The 20,331-nt window shown below is 42.7% G+C and overlaps 2 protein-coding genes across 2 annotated transcripts; one reads left to right on the top strand and one right to left on the bottom strand.

Moving 5' to 3' along the window:
* Positions 1-3,972: 3,972 nt before the first annotated feature.
* COQ5 (coenzyme Q5, methyltransferase) lies at positions 3,973-13,287 on the top strand. The gene is made up of 7 exons (XM_034438464.2): positions 3,973-4,225; positions 8,119-8,268; positions 8,634-8,858; positions 10,351-10,457; positions 10,887-10,975; positions 12,659-12,770; positions 12,871-13,287. Exons 1-7 carry the CDS (start codon positions 4,075-4,077, stop codon positions 12,970-12,972), a joined length of 936 nt encoding a protein of 311 aa, XP_034294355.1. The 5' UTR covers positions 3,973-4,074; the 3' UTR covers positions 12,973-13,287.
* A 1,034-nt stretch (positions 13,288-14,321) lies between these two features.
* Positions 14,322-20,331, bottom strand: DYNLL1 (dynein light chain LC8-type 1). The gene is made up of 3 exons (XM_034438465.2): positions 20,136-20,331; positions 17,568-17,705; positions 14,322-16,247 (listed from the first exon to the last, which is right to left on the bottom strand). Exons 2-3 carry the CDS (start codon positions 17,697-17,699, stop codon positions 16,110-16,112), a joined length of 270 nt encoding a protein of 89 aa, XP_034294356.1. The 5' UTR covers positions 17,700-17,705; positions 20,136-20,331; the 3' UTR covers positions 14,322-16,109.

Genomic DNA, 20,331 nt, shown 5'->3' with positions numbered 1-20,331 from the left:
GGGGCAAACTATTCCACTGGTTGACAGCACTTTGTCTGAAGAAGTTCCTCCTAATAACTTAGCTTCCTGCTTCCCTGCACTTCCCTGCATCCTATTGCTTTTGGTCCCTCCCTCTGGGGCAGTGTTTTTCAACCATAGCAATTTTAAGATGAGTGGACTTCAACTCCCAAGGCAAATACCAGAATTTCATGGCTGGTATTCTGGGAGTTGAAGTCCACTCATCTTATTGTTATTGCATAACAGCAACAGCACTTAGATTTACATATGCTACATAGTACTTTACAGCACTCTCTAAGTTTACGGAGTAACCCTCTTGCCCCCAACAATCTGGGTCCTCATTTTACTGACCACAGAAGGATGGAAGGCTGAGTCATCCTTTAGTCAGTGAGAATTGAACTCCTGGCAATGGGCAGAATTAGCCTGCAATTACTGCAAAACACTAGGTAATAGAGGAACTTACCATTCCCTGCCCTATCTGACAATCCTTGAAGACCACTACAATATTGTACCAGTATCTCCCCTAGGTATCAACAGCATGATATACCCAGTTATGCATCTTTATTCCTGGATGAACAATAACGCAGTTTGAAGTAGTGAAAATAGCTAGAAAAACAGAAAATCCTGTTATCTGATGCATATGCTACCTTTTATTCAGAGCTCATGGTAATATATTGTGGAATTGGGAATACTTAGGAGGAGAATAGAATAGAATGGGATGGGATGGGGATGGAATGGAATTCTTTATTGGCCAAGTGTGATTGGACACACAAGGAATTTGGTTTTGGTGCGTAAGCTCTCATTGTACATAAAAGCCATAAATGATAAATCGTGATCACTATCATAAAAAATACATCATAAATCATGATACAACACTTAGTGATAGTCGTAGGATACTAAATAAGCAATCAATTATAAATCGTACTAGGAAACAAAATAATATAAACCGTACAAGCAACAAAGTTATAGTCATAAGTAGAGAAGGAGATTGGTAATAGGAAAGATGAAAATAATAATATTAATACAGTCTTACTAAATAGTATGCTTCAAGTCTTGCATGGGTGATGTTATCTCTTTAAGGTAACATCAAGGTTATCTCTCCAGATAAAAAGCACAATAAGAGCATCAGCACTATTTTATTGTAAGGTTACCCCAAACAGAATCTTACAAGACTGGAAGAACTTCTCCTCTCCTTTCTTTTTCAGCTCCAGAAAACTAGGGAGGGTCCCTTCTAAAGCGTTTCTTATGCTTTTCTCCCACCTGCAGACTGAACTGCCATCTTGTCAGACCATTGCCTAGGCCTCAGGTCTTCCTCCTGCCTGCCAGGTCATTCCTACAGATCATCACACTTACCCAGCATCCACTCCTTCAATTTTTCCCTACAATAACCTTCTGTACAAATGGAACTGAGAGGACAAGCTCCCAGATACACAGAAGGTGTCAATGGCTGTAGGTTGTTGGAAGAAAAATCCGGTCCGGTTCTAAAGCAGGAGAAAGATGCTGGAAATAAAATGGAGGGTGAATGGCTGCACGGAAAGGTTTATTTGGTTTCCAGAAACTTCACAGACAACAGCAATGTTTCTGGAGTGGCTGAGCCCTTGGTTTAGGAATGAATGGATGGGTTTTATAGGGTTCTGAGATGTTGCAGGGGGTTGTACAATGTAGTGAGCCTTGTGCCTTTTGTTATTCTAATGGTGGGTTAGTCCTATTATGTCCTAAAAGTAATATCATGTCCTTAGAATTTGGGTGTGGGGTGTAAATTCTTAATCCAGAATTTGGGTGAGGAATGTAAATTCTTAATCCTATCATCTGGAGCTGAAGGTTTATGAATAGATTGACTCAGTCTTTCTTAATAGGTACAAAATATCCATCTCTATAGATTGGAGGCTTCTGCTCCAGGTTATTAAGAAAGACTGGGGCTGCTTTCTGCCTTTAAGAACATGCTTCTCCATTTCTCCTTTGGGGAAATATCCTACCTTGCCTCTCTTTAATATTAAGAATAAATAATATTTTAATCCGGGGAGGGGGGGTTCCTACAAGGTAGACTTCAACCAAGGTTTTCTTCTGCCAGCCAAATCCCTTAATCATTAGACCATGCTGACTTTAAATTGGGCCCAGCAACCTATTGATAATCAGTGCAGCTACTGCAAGGTATATGCTGAAGCAGACTTCACTTCCTGTATCTTCAAGTCCAGGCCTGCATAGAGCATATTGCAGAAGTCAAGACCCGGTGATGATACGCATGAATTATTGCCACTGGTTCTGGAAGATCCATGACTGGTGCACCAGTGGATGTTGGGCAAAAGACAGCCTTCACATTAAACCATTGCTTAAGCAGGAGCTGAAATTCAGAACCCAAATTCAGAACCCCCAAATCACATAGCTTATTTAGGGGGATGGACCTTTGTCTAGAGCAATCACTAGGGCCAGTGTTCTTGAACTCCCCGATGTCTATGGACAAAACACACCTCTGTCCTGTTTGGGTTTACTTTGAAATCACTTCTACCAAATCGGTCCTTCAGACATGGGTTCAACACTTGCATAGCAGCTTTAGTATACCTGGAACAATACTTTTTATTATGGGCCAAGATCAGAACGCAGCTAAAATGATACAGTACCTCACCCCAAACTAATAGATGCCTTCACCCAGAGGTTTCATATGGATGTTGCATCCATGGGCTCAATCATTCCTTCCTTATTCTTTGGAACCTCTCAATCAGTGAAGAGCAGAACCATTTTTTTTCTTTCTGACAGACTAGTGATTTCTGAAATTAGCATTTTGCACTATAACTCTGCAACAATATCTAATTAAATACGAAGGGGAAAAAAGACAGGCATGAGCCTGTCTAGCAGGACAGTTGCTGTTAAGAATTTCCTGATCCGTAAACAGGTTGTTGTCTGAAGACCAGGCAGTGGTGAAGTTTTTGGGCACCTGCATTCTTCACAGAACAAAGCTGAAGTCCATCTGGTCCAGCTTCCTGCTTTCCAGCTGGTTCCCCTGGGTAGGCTCATTTCCTTAGTCCAAATTTCCAGATTGTTGCAATACAATAGAAGCATAAAGTTAACCGCAGGAATTGAGTTCACACAAATTGCCACGGGTTCAACTGGGTTTGCCTAACTGGTTATTCAACACTTGGCTACCAGCCCCATCATTAGTAGCCATGTTTGGAAAGGGCCCATTGCCACCTGATGTTGAACCAGTGGGAGCATTTGCATGTCACCCTAGAGTAGACCAGTGCTTCTCAAACATGGCAGCTTTTCAGATGTGAAGACTTCAATTCCCAGAATTCTTCAGCCAGCCACTTAGGGAATTCTGGGAGTTTGAGTCTTCACATCTTAAAAGCAAACTTGTTAAGTTTGAGAAATGATGCGCTAGACTGTGGTTTAAATAATACCAAACTGTAAAAATCAGACAACTATTGAGTGCCCGCAAAAGGAAAAGTCAGGAATGTCACCTAGCACTTATTCGGAGGTTTGCAACCCAACTTAGCATTTGCTGACTAATAGCAATAGCACTTAGACTTAGGTTGGCAGTTTGGTGGTTCGAATCCCTAGTATAAATCTCCTGCGTGAGCAGGGGGTTGGACTAGATGACCTCCAAAATCCCTTCCAACTCTGTTACTGTTACTAAACTTATATACCGCTTCACAGTGTTTTTACAGCCCTCTCTAAGTGGTTTACAGTCAGCAAATTGCCCTCCCCATCAACCTGGGTCCTCATTTTACCGACTTCGGAAGGACGGAACTCTGAGTCAACCTTGAGCCAGGAGCCTCAAAAGCGTCTTCTCCGTCTTCCTTGCAGAGGGAACTCCGATTACCATTCACACGACCTCGGAGCGTGTCCGTGTCAAATTGGAGGAAGGCGTGGCCTTTCCAGAGCGCACACGTGACCGCGAGCGCCCCGCCCCTTCTCGCATGCCAGGCTAACCGCAGCCACCCGCAGGCGGTGATAAACAAGGGAGCCCCGCGCGCATGCGCGTTCTGAGTCCTCCGCCGCCTTTGGGGCTAAAAGGGACGGGTGGGTGGGAAGAGGGAGAGAGAAACAGACAGACTGCGTGACGTCACGTCGCTGGGCAAGATGGCGGCCTCCGTGCTGGCTGTTTCGGGCCGAGGCTGGGTGGGTTGCGGGCCGCGGGGTCTTTGGTGGGCTTTTTCGCGGGGCCTGTGCAGCGCCGGAACCACGCACTTCGGGTTCCAGGAGGTGTCGGAGGAGGAGAAAGGAGAGAAAGGTGAGGGGCCGAGCAACCCTGGCTGCGCCCGGGAGCCCTTGAACCGCCCGACCGCCTGGATCAGGGGTTTCCAACCTTGGCCGCTTTAAGACTTGTGGACTTCAACTCCCAGAATTCCTCCGCCAGCAAAGCTGGCTCAGCAACAGCAAAGCTGGCTGAGGAATTCTGGGAGTTGAAGTCCACAAGTCTTTAAGTGGCCAAGGTTGGAGACCTCTGTCCTGGATGGCTCATAGAATGTCTCTCTCTCTCTCTCTCTCTCTCTCTGCAAGTAGAAAGATAGAAAGTAGAAAGCTCTCTGCCCTGGGTTGCCTCTTGAGTTCAGGGCATGGGGAGTTTTATCAGGAAGGCTGGGCGGAGGCAGGCAAGAATGGGAGAGTGGATTAGTACTGGCAAGTGGATGCCACTTTATACTACACTGGTAAGACCACGCTTGGACTGTCGCGTCCAGTTTTGCTCGCCACGATGCAAAGAAGACTGGAAAGAGTGCAGAGAAGAGCGATAAAGAGGATTAGGGAGTCGGAGGTTAACCTTATGAAGAACGATTGCAGGAATTGGGTATATCTAGTGAAAAGGTCTGGAGAAGACATGGTAGCATTGTTTCAATATTTGCGGGGCTGCCACAAAGAGGAAGGGGTCAGCCTATTTTCCAAAGCAGCCGAAGGCAGGACAAAAAGGAATGGATGGAAACTGATCAAGGAGAAAAGCAACCTGGAACTTCCTGACAGTGTGGGTAATTAAGCAGTGCAACAGCTGGCCTTCAGAAGTTGTGGGTGCTTCATCATTGGAGATTTATAAGGAGAGACTAGAATAGTATATAGGGTCTCCTGTCATGGGCAGGGGGGTTGGACTGGAAGACCTCCAAGTTTCCATCCAGCTGTATGAAACCACATATCTATATATCCATTCACACCCTTGGAAACTTAAATAATTCAGATTGGGGCGTCTGCAGGGCTGATATACAGATTGGGCAAAGTTTTGATTGTACTTTCATGGACAACATCTTGATCTGTGGAAAACTGACTCAAATTGTACTGTAAATACCCAGTTCTTCAAATAATTGAGAGAGAGAGAGAGAGACGCTAATGACCCTCCCCATGTTTAACATGCTCCTTGCTAGAAAGTTGTCATGGAGAGGATAACATCAGCACCAGAGCTCTTGGGTTTATCCTCTCCTGCTTTCAAGTAAGACCAGCTTGTACTGCAAGTAAGGGGCGTCACTCATGAAAAAGGATAGAATGAAATCTAGACTGGGTGAGCTATGCCAAATATCTGCTTTCTCAATGCTGTTAAATCCAAATCTACTCCACTTTTTAAAAGTTTTCTTCTGAGAGGTCATATGCTGGCCTTTAAAAGATAGCCCCCTAAAGGCTTTTTCATTCTTAGCACGATCCTTAGGAATTATAGGTAGCTCTCAATTTATAACCACAATTGGGACCAGAGTTTCCATTGCTAAACAAGGCAGTTAAGTGAATTGCACCTGAATAATGACCTTTTTTCCATTCACTATTATTAAATGACTTATGTGGTCGTTGACTTTTCTTGTCGGTAATTGGCTGGGCAGGTTGCAAATGGTGATCACTTGATCCTAAATGCTGAACTGTCATAATGCCAAGCATCTGAATTTTGGTCACATAACTGTCAGATGTGATGGCAAGGACTTCTCATAAGTCACTTTTTTCAGAACTGTTATAAATTTTTGTACACCTATGGGATAAAAATTAGATTTATAATATTGTGGCATAGATCTCTGTTGAATCCCTCTTCCGTCTCGTGTAATGCATCTGCTCATTGTTCCATAGGATCTGTATTATTATTATTATTAGTAGTAGTAGTAGTAGTAGTAGCAGTAGCAGCAGTAGTAGTAGAATTGTTATTATTGTTATTATCTGCATATTGCATTACTGTCTGGTTTGGAAGCATTACTGCTTCAGGAAGGCGGTGCAGAGTAGTGAAGATTGCAGAAAAGATTATTGGTAGTTCACTTCTTTCTATCCAGGACATAGCATATAAACAAAGTTTAACCAGGGTCTGCAGGATTGTCAGGGATGTTAAACATCCTCCTCAAGACCTTTTTTCCTTGTTACCTTCTGGGAGAAGGCTTCATGGTATCTGAAGCGGAACATCTACATTCAGTCATAGTTTTGTTCCATATAGCATTAACCTTGAGAACGCTCGTTTCCTCTTTCCGCTGTGTATTCAAAATTGACAGTGATTAATGTGTGTATAGCAGGTGTGCATCTATGTTATATATAGTATGGGTATATATTTTCTTTTGACAGCAGGCAACAGAATTTCATTTCTAATGTGGGCCTGTGTGCTCACAGTAAAAAATGACAATAAAGGTTACCTTATCTTCTTAATGAACTTATAAGCACGTATATCTTTATGAAAGAAAGTGCTTACTTCAGAACTGCTGTGTCTGCTCTTGGGAAGACTCTTGAAGACCTGGCTGCGTATCGACAGATCCAAAGAAGTAATGGATTCCCCATTTTTTGATGTGCTGAAATGGAGGCTAGGCAGCCGCCTGTCAGCAATGCTTTAATCCCTGCTTTGAGCAGCAGAGAAGACCTCACAGCCAAAATATTTCCAGTTCCATGATTCTGTGAAACAGATTGAAGAGTTGTTCTAAATATCATTTATATCATATTGCATTTTTATATCTTAAGCAGATGATTAGCACCTGTCACCTGGCAATTTTCGCTGAACTGCCTTTTCTCCCTTTCACTGTAAATAATAGTTCTCTTGCCAAACTATAGTTTTGCACAAAAAAAGGAGCAACGAAAAATAATTCTGCCTTAAAAGTGCAATTTGGAGGTAGGGCGTTGGGTCATTTCAAAACGTGCATGCCCAGCAAAGGTTTCTGTTTCCTGAAGTTATGTCCACCTTCAAAGCTTCCTCTTTAAAGGGGAAAATCATCTGGCGAACCTTTACAGCACCGAGTGCCCAAACCAGAACGTATGTGCACACATTACAGCGCCGTACACCTCAAAATCAGCTGGCTGGTACACGCATGCCTGTTTCCAGGCCATTTTTGGGTCATTTTCAGGCTGTTTTTTGGGCCGTTTTTGGCCTGAAAAACAGCCCGAAAACGGCCCAAAAAATGGCATGTGCATGCCGGAAACCAGAAGAGCAGCTGGCGACGGTGTGCATGCCCACAGAGAGGGCTCTGCATGCCACCTCTGGCACACATGCCATATGTTCGCCATCACAGGTCTAGAGGAAAGAGGTGGATCAAATTTCAGTACTGGAGAGCATGGATCAGGATCTCAGACGGGGTATTTGAGACATGAAGATCAGTAGAAAGATTTGGAGGCATAATTTGTTTATGCGTGGCATTGACCGGAGCTGTCTTCCATAGAAGCTGCCTGTCCTATTTGCTCCAACAGAGTCCAGATCCCATCAATTAAGTTTGCCTGCCTTCAGGTGATCTTTAAAAACCTCTTTCTACAAGCCTAGGGAGGGGAAGCACCTTTTAGTGGCAGATTTGCAGACATAGGCTGTCCTTCTTTATTTTCCCCAGTGTACCAATTATTTTATGCTGTTTTGTACTGTATTGTATTTATTATTGTGTTTTAATCTTGTGAAGCCATCTAGAGTTATTTGGAGTTGGTTAATCTTATAGTATGTTATTTAAATATATAGATATTCCTGGAAATTGGATTTCTGTCAGAATGATATAGATCAGCAATTCCCAATTTTTCTGGCTTTGCAGACCGGTGGGGGGGGAGGAAGAGGGATGGTTCCCCACAAGCAGAGGGGGCACACATTTACCGACTGCTTGCGTGGCCTGGTTCTGAATAGCCACGGCCTAGTACTGGGCCATGGCTCGGGGGTTGGGGACCCCTGGTGTAGATAACAGAACTGATCTTATGATGAAAAAATGAAAATTTCAGTTTACCAGGTGTTTGAAAATGTGGCAAAGAAGTATGATATCATGAATGATTCGATGAGTCTGGGAATCCATCGTGTTTGGAAGGATGCCCTGCTGCGTCAGATGAACCCTTATCCAGGAGCCCAATTAATTGACGTTGCTGGCGGGACAGGTAAGTGCCATAGAATCCTAGGAGTGGAAGGGACCTCAAGAGGTCTTCTAGTCCAACGCCCTGCCCAAGGCAGGAGTCCTTATTCCATCCCAGATAAAAGATTGTCCAGTCTCTCCCAATGTTCACCAGCCCCATTCAGATCTAGTTTAGTTTGAGAATGCGTAGCCTTCAAATGAACCTCAATAGTTAATTACAACAACAATAAACGTGTGTGCGTGGACTGTACTTCTCAATCAGCAATCCAAGCTTTTGAAAGGAGTGGTTTGAATGATTCCAGTGCAATACCTTCATCCCTACCTTCACATTACTTAATTTCAGGAAAAGGAAATCTCACGTTTTGAATCTTCTTTTCAAAACAAATTCAGGTGACATCGCCTTTCGATTTATCAATTATGTTCGTTCCCAGCGGGAGTATCAGATCCAGCAGAAGCTAAGAAACCATCAGAATTTATCCTGGCAGGAGATTACTCAGCTTTACCAGGAAGAGGAGAACGGATCGCTAGCGGGATCCCACGTAGTGATCTGTGACATTAACAAAGAGATGGTGAAGGTTGGGAAGCAGAAATCTCAGCAGCTTGGCTACTCGGAAGGTAATAAGTTATTATTTCAACAGGGGGATTTAAATCAAGACTGGTGTGTTTGTGAAGATAAGTACTTCCTTCTGGCGGGCTGCTATTTGCTGTGAAGCAAGGAATCTTGGCCCTCTTCCCTCTGAAGTATGACAGGGAAGTGTCAGGCCTCAAAACCAAAAATGACACGTGATGATTCTCCCAGCTGATCCAAGATGGGCATTTGGATTGTCTGACCAGGAGCATCGTTGGGAACTATGATCTGACCCCAAGCTTCCAGTTATATGTGGCAGATAGTTTGCGCATTTTGCTCGCAGATTTTTCAATACATGCTGTTACTCTGTGTGACATATGTGGTTATATGCATAATTTTGTATTTATTTTGTCACGGTTATATAGTGTATATGGAGGTGGAGACCCTTTGAGAGCTCTATGCAACAAAATTTCATTTTAATGTAGGCCGATTAGTGTACATTCAAAGTGACAGTAAAGTTATTTATTGACTTTTAGACTTAGACAATAAAGTCTACTCTGCTTGAGCATAAATAGCATGTATAACAACAAATCTTTATACCATAATCATTGACAAGCAGGTCTGATGTATAACCCAGCCAGAATGCAGTGTTATGCCATGGTTTCTGGGTAAAATACGCTATAACCGTGATGCCGAACCTATGGCAGGTGTGCTGAAAGTGGCACGCAGAGCCATCTCTCCGGGCACGCCAGCCATCCCGTTGCTCTTCCAGGTTCCGGCCGGCCAGGTGGCCTTTGTGCACGCAGGAGCACCAGAAGGAGCTGAGCTTCCGGTTTCTGGCGCGCATGCACGGCAGCCAGCTGGTCTTCACATGCGCATGCATGCCAGAAACTGGAAGACCAGGTGTCCGGTGCGCATGCACATGCCAAAAACCGGAAGCTCAGCTGTGCACGCCGGGGAGCTGCTCTTCCGGTTTCCAGTGCTCCCCCGCACATGCGCGCGTGTTCCCATTTCAGCACTTGATGCCGAAAAGGTTCGCCAACACTGCCCTATAAGGTAGTGATAGGATAACATAAATCAAGCATGGGTAGGAGTCCAGCCCATTTCTTCAGTAATTAGAATGAGAAATGTGCCCCCTCTCCTCTATTTCAGCTAGGTAATTCAGAAATAAATGTAAGTCATGATATAGAAGTGGGGAAAAATTATAATTTGTGTTAACACTGAGCTAACCACTCATAAATTGGCTGTTTGGGAGATAAAATGGAGACGCACACCCCCTCACCTAAGGTATCTTTTATTCTAACAAGCAAGATAGAAATCTAAACAAATGCATATATATATTTCCAGCTACCTGTCATTAATTAGTGATTGCTGTTGTGACAAAAATTGCACAAATTTCACATTGTACTGTTAACTTTATCATTTATACATTCAACACAGGTTCTTATTTTCATAAAATATGTTGATCTTTTAATGAAAGATGTCTTCGGGAGGTCCTTTGAATGGGCACCGACCGATTCCATTTCTCATTCTTTGAAGGATTGTCCTGGGTCGTGGGGGATGCTCAAGATCTGCCCTTCGATGACGACAAGTTTGATTTTTACACAATTGCGTTTGGTATCCGTAATGTCACTCATATGGATCAGGTGAGTGTGTGGTCCTATGGGTATGTTCGGGGGAGGGTTGCTAGATTTATATTTGCCTTTTCTCCTGTCACTCAAGGTTGTGTTCCACTCCTGCACCTCTTAGTCCCACCTCACCCACCCACCTCGACTAACAATAACCGGGTCAGGTAGCTGGAAAGAAAGATTGGTCCGAAGTCACCCAGTGAGTGGCCACTTGCACCTGAATCATCTTCTCCCTAACAGTTACACCACTTAAGCCTTTTGTTGCATCTTCATTGCTCCAACCTGGCAGTCTTTCAGTGACGAATCTTAGGGGAAAAGGGTTTCAAAAATTTCAAGCGATTAATAGGCTATTGTTTAATCTCCCCAAAACTCATGCCGTGTAAAGGATCAGAATATGCCTTCTTATGGTGGGTTTTCTTTTTTTGTTTGTTTCCTGTGTGCTTCCAGGCGCTTCAGGAGGCTTATCGAGTCCTGAAACCAGGAGGGCGTTTTCTCTGCCTTGAATTCAGTCACATCAACAATTCCCTTCTTTCCAGGTTGAAATAAAGGATCTTCTTTTCATTTTTTATTCCCCCTTAAGCAAATTAAGTACTGTGACTGTGTGAGATATTTCCTGTTTATTGAACTTAGTACAGCATGGGTTGTCATCGGACAACTACTCAATCAGTTTGTGGCTGAGTTGAGCTCAGGATACAATTATGACACCAGTGTCCCGTGGGTATGCCATTGCCTTTTGCCGTTGTCTTTGCTGGCTTCCTACATGCAGTCAGTGGGGAAGCCAGCACATCGCATATGGCAACCACATGACATCCTTGTTTAATGGCAACTGGAAGTGCTGGATTTTCTGTTGCTAAGCAGTGTGGTCACGTGATACTGCATTTTAGGACTGTGTCCCTTAGTGATGGAAATTCCTCTCCCAATTGCCCTGAAGTGAGGACTACCTGTACATATTTCATTCAGGATAGTCTTTTTCAGTTGGTGATATCTTCCTTCCTTCCTCCCCCCAGGTTTGGTTTAGGAAAACAGTAAAAAGCAGAAATAGAGTAAGTGTTTTCTTAGCCAAGGGTGAGTAATTTCAGTTTGATCTGAAAAACTAGAAGAGTCTTTAATCAAATGCAATGCCCTGAACTAGATGCAATATTCTATGTAGCGAAGAGGGAAGAATGACATCTTATGTTGACTCTTTATTTTTGATGATGCAAATTCATGAATGACTAGGAGAAAGATGAACAGACTGATTATCATCTTTACAGACGATATGCAGGTAGTCCTTGGTTCATGACCATTTGTTCGGTGGCTGTTTGAAGTTACAGTGGCACTAACAGAATGAATGCTACTTATGTCTAGGCCCCGTTATGCCTGTGGCAACACCTCCATGGCATGTACAGGTAGCCCTCAATTTATGATTGTAATGGAGCCTGCCGTTATGTTTATAAGTTGTGACAGTTGTAAAGCAGATCATCACATGACTAACTACAACTGTATGACCATTTTTACTAGCCATTAAGTAAATCCATAGTTAAGCAAACATTGCACTCATTAAGCAAACCCATTGTTTGACATGTGGCATAACAGAAATTGTGGTTTTCAGCCAAATTGCCGTAAATTATGGTGATATGACTGCAGGATGCAGCAAATAGCTGCAAATGTGGACCAGTTGGGCACCCAAAATGCAATCATGTGACCATGGGTCAGTGCATGAGGGGGTGCAACTTCAGAACCAGGTTATAAATAACTTTTGGGAGTCCGTCATAACTTCAAGCAATCATTTTAAGAGAGACAGTGGTGCTGCAGTGGTTAGAGTGCAGTACTGCAGGCTACTTCTGCTGGCTGCCAGTTTGATTCTCGCCAGCTCAAGGTTGACTCAGCCTTCCATCCTTCCGAGGTGGGTAAAATGAGGACCCAGATTGCTGACTCTAAACTGCTTAGAGGGCTGTAAAGCACTGTGAAGTGGTTTATAAATCTAAGTGCGATTGCTATTAAGCGAGCACTGGTAAGTCGACTACCCGCATTGCCTGTGGAAGACTTTATGAAGTTGCTAGAACAGAGCAGATCCCAAGAAAATCCAAAGGAAAACAAGCGCCTGTTTGGGCCCTGTTCAGAGTTTACTTTCAACATGTGAAAATTTGCCCCTGAAGTCAAACTACTTGCGGAAAGTTTGGTCTACTAGATAGATTGCTTGCATCCAGTATGTTAATTTTTTAAAATTTTGTTTTCAGTCTGTATGATCTCTATAGCTTCCAAGTTATCCCTGTGCTGGGAGAAATTATTGCTGGTGATTGGAAATCCTACCAGTATCTTGTAGAAAGCATAAGGCGCTTTCCAACTCAGGTAAAACAAGACCTCCAGGTTACTTTAAAAATTAAAATTTCAGTTTTATGCATTGAAGTTTTTAGCACTAAATGCTACATTTACCATTGCTTTGTTTTAGGAGGAGTTCAAAGAACTTATTGAAGAAGCAGGCTTTCTGAAGGTGGACTATCAAAACCTGACATCAGGCATGGTGGCCATTCATTCTGGCTTCAAGCTGTGATTACCTTTCTTTGTACTGAGGGAAAAGCACTCAACATTAAGTTTCAAGTCAGGATAAAAGAAAGCAACTGTTTTCAGCTATGCTTATTTAAAACCGGACACTCATTTTACTGGACACTATACAGTTCATTTGAAACCTGGACATTAAAAGTACTGTACACCCTTCAGAAATATTTTAATCATGTCACCCAACTGAGGTGTGGCCGAAGAAATAGAATAAGTGAATGGAAGCCATGTTTACTGTTCTAGAGGTCCAGACTTTTATCAAGAGATGTAGGATTACTTTATATATTAAAATTAGTATTTAAATTTTCAACTGTTTGTTTTCCTGAAATGCAGGTCATTTTATATTATGAGGCATATTCAAAAAAAAACCCCAAATCTTAATTCACATTCTGGTGGTAGCAGCTGTCAGCCAATTTCTGGGAAGTTTGCAAAACCCTGAATAGTCTCTCATCGCCTACGCAATTTACAGCATGTTCTAAGCTAGTGATCTATCCAGATATGGTGCAGTGTGAATCCAGCTTCTTTCCCTCAAGCTGAAAGACTAGTTTAGCTCAGGGATGTCAAACTCATGTCATCATGTCATAGTCACGTGACATATCGCGGCTTCCCCTTTGCTAAACTGGGCGTGGCCACCGCATGATGCATCTGGCCCACGGGCTGCGAATTTGACAGCCCTGGCTTAGCTCAATGGGATATGTACTGTTAAACTCTAAAGCAGTGATGGCGAAACTTTTCGGCACAGAGTGCCAAAAAGGCAACACACACGTGTCTGGGTTGCAAACCGAAGAGGAGCCGCCCAGGGTGCATATGCGCGCCCAAAAATGAACTTCCAGTTTCAGCCAGTTACTCTTCTGGGTTTCTGGCACGCATGCTCACACAACAATCAGCTGACCGGTGTGCATGCTCACACAGGAAAACGGAAGACCAGCTCTTCTAGTTTCCAGCACTGCCACATGCAACAAGGCCAGCTGATCGGAAGAGGAAAGGGCGACATAGCTCTGTGTGCCACTTCGAGCACGTGTGCCATAGGTTCACCATCACGGCTCTAAACTTTATGACTTAATTGCATGGTACCAAACCAAGATTAACTTTAAAACACAAAGTCTTCCATGTTGAGGCAATAGATTCCATGAGCGCATCCATGCAGCTTCCTTGCAACCATGCAGATTTGCCATTGCTGCTTTCTCAGTTATTTCTTCTAGTCTACAACTCTGGAATTCTATCATCCAGGCCCAGACCAAGTCTGATCTTGCTTAGCTTTTGGCTAGCAAGCTGAGAGCTGTCGCTTTCTGAGGTCATGCATAAACATTTGGTAATAATGGTTTACAAAAGAAAATTACTGAGTTTGTATGAAGCCCAGAACATACCACACAATAGTTTAATATGTTATACAAATTAGGCCCCCATCTCTACAGAGCATTAAATACATCACAGTATACATAAATGCAACACAAGCTTGCTCAAGTAGAATGCTATGCTTGGTAGTCAAAATGCCCAAAGGCTATGCATTTCTTAGCTCCAGCTATTTTTATTGATAGCCATGAGATTCTTGCCTGTCCTCTATTGAGCCCCTTGCTGTACTATATTGGAACTGGCTGGCCAACGTTTGAATATTTTAAAGTAGATATACATTGTATTCTTAGAATAGCTTGCACTATTGTGTTGGGTACTACCATGCACCAAATTCTTCTATTATAAGCTCTGCCACACTAGTGTCAAAACAGTTTACAGGAGGAGTAACCTGCTTCCAAGCACAATATACCTATGGAAAAAGGAATAAACCAGCAAATCTTTAGGATAAGAAAGCTGAAACTTTTTAAAATAACTTGGGTAATAAATATCTAGATAATCTAGAAGTTGCCATTAATAACAAATGTTTTTACATTTAAAAGGCACAAAACATTTCCATGCTTAATTTCACTACCGGCATTGGTGTTATCCCCTCTTTGATAGTTAAGGAAGTCCCATGTACTATTTGAACTGTATCTTAACAAATGCACATTCTTATTATTTCCATGGGGTGCTTCCCTCATACACATTGCTTTTAGACCATAAACTTTCAAGGTTGAAGGAAAAAGTTGATACTCAATTAAACATGCTATTTGTCCCAACTTTATAAAGCAGAGCTGATCCTGCAACATGTCAATCAATCCATTAAGTACATGTATAAGCAGGACAATCAGATTTCTTATCAAGTGAAGTGCAGTTACACATTTTTCCAAATATGGGATGCTCTAGTCCTTAAACTGAACTGAAACATTCACTCGTTTCCCATGAGATAATTTGCTACTTTCTTCCAATCTCAGGTTTTTATTAAGTATTGTGTTAATATACAGTATGATTGTACTGACCTATTTAGCATATAAGGTTAATAATCTTTAACGTTGAAGCTTGTATAATAGAGGCAACAAACTCTGTATAGTTTTATCTGATATATACAGAGATGTTAAATGGTAATAAATTGTAACCCTCTAATTGATTAAGCATCCATAAGTTCCATATAGAGGATTTCAAGTATTTTGTTTAAATCATTCCATTACAGGATATTATTCTCTTGCACAGATGTGCTTCAAAAGGAAGTCTGAATTACAAGGAATTCTAATTTTGTGTCTAAGGTGCTCTCTTAACAGCTGTGCTTAAAAAGCATTAGAAGCCAATAAAGTTAAACACAAGAAACCTAGATACATTAGCTGGTACAGAAAGGCATTTTCAAATTTTAACTCAAATATAATAAGCTAGGCTGATCCTATGAAACCTTGGAGTTAAGCTTGAAAAACACTAGCTAAACAATTTTCAGCTTCAGTGTAATATAGAGCCCCAGTAGTCCTATGGAAGAGCTATCCCAAATATAGAAATATTAGAGTAAGTTAAAGGATGAATACCCAACAGTTTTATTAGAAAACTTGGATGGATTGTTTGTTTTAGAAAGAAAATACATACAAGCTTACTTTTTTGCTATTTTTTATGGCCACAACAAAAACACAAATTGGTACATAGGAGTACCTGTCATTAAAACAAAAGGCTTGAAGATCAAGGTATGTTCCCTGGGGAAGGCTGAAGACTTCAGTCTATTTGGAATTAGCGTGCAGTCCTGTAACCGAATGCATATTTGGGTGAAAAATTCCCATACTTCTAACCAGATTTGAAAAGGAGAATAGCAACTTGACCCAGGTAGAAGTAGATGAAGTGCTTGGTCTCATGAGTCACGTAGCTGCCAAAATTTCTCCCCACAATGCAGTGCCAAGTAGGATTGTATTTCTTGTCAAACTCCTGGAAGAGAATCCCTTAGAATCTTAGCATCACAGATATTAATATTTTCATTCAATCTATTATACTGAAAAGCATGTTTTATTCCAAGTTACTGAATTTTAACTCTTGAGCAAGTTTTAGTTCTAGCATATCCTAAGTTCTTCACCAATTCTCTTTTTGGTGTGTAGACAAAAGCTGACAACCCCAAGCCCTTAAAAATTTGAGGTGATAATAAAATGCAAGAACTCATACGATCACGTTAGCCAATTCTGCAGTTTTTAGGGAAACTTTAGGCATATATGCATTATTTTTTCCAGTGATTAAATCAGTATGTGCTACTGATAACAATACTGTCAGCTATATGTGGAAGTATTAGAGATGCAAAGTCCTATGTTTCTGGGACATTCTGGTATTTTGCATGCCTCTGGGCCACACTGATCCAGGAGCAAGTCTGAATTGGAAATGGCCCATGTGATTCACTGTGAGGATACATGCCAGGAATCAGTTGTGGAACAGCATAGTTCAGAAGAGCAACTGAATATTCTTGAGTCGAAAATGTTGTAGTCCCACAATGGCAGGATTTGTATATACCAAAAAAGCTGTGTACATAGAATAATAACAGTAGGAGTAGGGCTCAATATTCATTACTGAAAGCTATGACTAATGTACTGAAAAGAAGAACTAGCATCATTAAACTGGTTTTTATGAATACCCCGCATACCTTTTCATTCAGTTATTATAAACCTAGTAGTATCTCATATTAATCTATGCACCTTGGATATTACATTGACATTGCTGCACTTGTTAAGGCATTAAGTTTAAATATTTTATCACTTAGCACTTTTCTATACTGAATCTTGATTCTTGCTAGTCAGATAAATGCTGAAGATTGTAGCTGTGGTTCAATTAAGATTTATACAAAACCCACCAATTTGAGAACTGAATATTCTGAAGAACTTCCATCCTCTCTCTAGTTTATGCCAAACATCCTCAGGACCTTGTCATTCAACAGATAATTTGTCACTTTCTCCAAACTTGAAGTGTATTGGGAGCAACAGTCTGGCCTTGAAACAGGCTAAGGATAAGAACGCAGCAAATAATTTCTGATGTAGAGAATTTTACTTCCAGAAGCCTTCAAGCTCACCCTGCAAATTCTGTTACATGGTCCCATCTGTAAACAAATTTTCTTTCTATTCACATAAATAATACCTTTTTTTGCCAATTAGGACTTGGTATTACTTTAATATTAATTTATAAATTCAGTTTAGATTATATTCTTGGTAGTTTCTTTTCTAAATTAAAATTCTAAGCTAGTAATATAAGATGATGGTTCAGCACTACCTTCTTTATATGGGCAGCAATATCTTTCTCAATGTTATATTTTTCCAAGGCCTGTGTAGCACACTCCACAGAGTCCTGCTGCATCTCCTCAGACATATCTGCATTTTTGATCACAGCCTTTCGATCACTCATGATTACCTATAAAGAATGAGAAATCATTATTTAATTCATCTGTTCTGCAAACAAGGTATTCAAAAGTTTAATTTGTAGAAGCAACGACAGGTTTTTTTTAAAACACAAAAGTTTAGCCCAGAGAGAAAAACAAACCATATTTAGCTATACAGGCATTTTAATGATGCACTAAGTGATGTGGTCATAAAGTATGACATCACCTGACTGCCAATTTATGACAGCAGTTATAACAGTCCCCAGTTGCTTTCAATAGGGGAATCCAGCATGTTTGCAGTGTCTCATGGTCATATGATTATCACTTGCGACTTCCTGCTGACTTCCCATTGTATTTGCTCACCAGAAGCCAATAGTGGAGGTTGCAAATGGTGATCATGCAAGCACTGGGCACTGCAACAATAACTGCTAGCTTATTGCCAAGCACCCAAATAGTGATCATGTGACCACGACATTGCAATGGCCACAATTACTAGGAACAGTCATAAAACTCCTTGTTCAGTTCTGTCAAAACTTTGAACAGTTGCTGTAAGAGTGATTGTTCAACAAGACTATCTGTAATTATTTTTGGCAAGCTTAAAAAATGCAATACAATGAATTACGTCCCTCTGCTTCACCAATCAGCCTGACAAGTATTCAAAATCCTTCTGGAAAGGATCAATATGCAACAAATTTATTTCAAAATAACATGGTTGGATTTTATTTCCGTGTGATGGGAGACCACCAGGCTATACTATCTGTAGACTAGACAGGGAAGTTTGAAACATGCAAACACTCTGGAAGAAAGCAGACTGTGTATGTGTTCATGAAGTCAGAAATGTTGAGAGACTACTTTCCCTCACTAGCATAGCCACAACCTATACACTACTAAAATAAGCAGCACGGGGATCTTTATGGTGCATGTATTGCCTTGTAATAAAGCAGATACCTAACTGCTCCTGGGCATCTCTTTTTATTCCACCCACTTGCAGGTGTGCAATTACACCTTTTGCACAAAAAGGCTGGTTGTTTATGCTCATGAGATAGCAATTTTGCCAAATTCTCCATTATTTCCATAGCCCCATTTGGGTATATCCCAAATGTTAACCCCCTCATACCAAATCAATCTAGGAATGGATGTTTCCTAACCCAATGGACCTTACCATTCAACCACTATTACCCCCCACAAAAAGTATCTTAAATTTTCAATGTCACAGACCACCGCCCACCACCACTCCTTGGGCAGGTCCCCTCAAATCCAAGTCTTCTTTCCTTCTGTAGATAATCAACCTCCACCATTTCTATCTTCTCTGAAAGAAGGAAGTGGGGAGAGACCTTGTTATTTTTAGTACTAGCTGTAGACTGCCTCAGTAGGATTCCCTCCTCAAGCGCCGAATTGGCTCTCAACCCTGAACTACGTCCATTTGGTCCATTTATTCACAGTGCTTATACTAGATTTTAAACAGCAATGTTACTATTGAAAAAACCCCTAGCCGGTAAGTTCTTTAGGCACTAGAGGATATAAATATTATTTCTATTTAGACACTATTAACCCTTCGGTTCAGGAACCCAATTCATATAAAGCAATATACCTATATTTTCTTAAGAAAAAAAAAAAGATTAAAATCTCAGATTAGACACAAGGGAGGCTTAAAAGTGGCCCATCAAAAGCCAGCAATTAGGCAGACCACGAGCTATCCTGCGGATCACCCTTCCAGGTTTTTTCCCCCTCCTCTGCGCCATTTATCCTCCTTCCCGTCTCTCTCCAAGGATCTTGTAGCGCGGGCACGGCCTCCCAATTAAATCACTTTCCCTTCTCTCCCCCGCACTACGAAAAAGCCCCCTTCGCGCTCCCTCCACAGCGCCAACACGCAGGGCAGCCGCAGACGCCTTGCAACCTCCGAGGCTTCGTCGGGGAAGCCGCAGGAGGGGGATGATGCTTGGCCAAAAAAAATAAATAAATAACGTGGCGACCGACCGGTGCGTCTCGTTGCACAGATTTTTTAAGGGGGGAGGGGCAGTTCCAACCCCCCCCCGCGAGGCAGGCCCGGAGGCCGATTTGGAGGCGGCGAGGGCGCCGGGCGATGCCCCCCAAAGTCTTCGGGATTTCGGCCAAGGCGAGGCTGCGCGGCGTCCGCCCACAAGCTCCTCGCAGCGGGGATCGCCCGGGCTCCCCCGCCGGCGAGAACGCTTCCCACGTGGGTCAAAAAGGCCAGGCGGATCCCGAGGCTGAGAGAAGCGACCCCGGCGTGGTGGGACTACAACCCCCATAATCCACCGGCGGCCCCCAACGGCTGGGGGGTTTTAAGGAATGGGAGTCGTCGTGTGTCCGTCCCCCCATCCCCACCACCACCACCGCCGGCGGGGCAACTCCGGGTTGAGGCCACGGCGCCGGGGGAACTTCTACCATGGCCCGGCCCAGCCCGATGGGCGATGTAGTCCGAGGCGCGGCCCCCTCCTCACCGTGTGGTGGTGCGGCCGCTGCTGCCGGGCTGCTTCCGAGGAGAGCGGGAAGGGACGTTGGTGGAGCCGGTGAGCAAGTTGGCACCTCGGCGCTCCTCCGGGTCCCCCGTCGCGGTAAACGCACTGAGGTAAAAGCCCGCCCGCGCGCGCGCTCGCTCAGCAGCCCTGCCCGCCTCGCCCGCGACAAGCCTCGAAT

This window comes from Pantherophis guttatus, chromosome 17 (genome assembly GCF_059756535.1).
Source record: "Pantherophis guttatus breed Tessera chromosome 17, ASM5975653v1, whole genome shotgun sequence".
In the NCBI taxonomy this organism is placed as follows: Eukaryota; Metazoa; Chordata; class Lepidosauria; order Squamata; family Colubridae; genus Pantherophis; species Pantherophis guttatus.
Note: the sequence above shows the minus strand (reverse complement) of the source record. Positions and strands in the feature narration are given on the sequence as shown.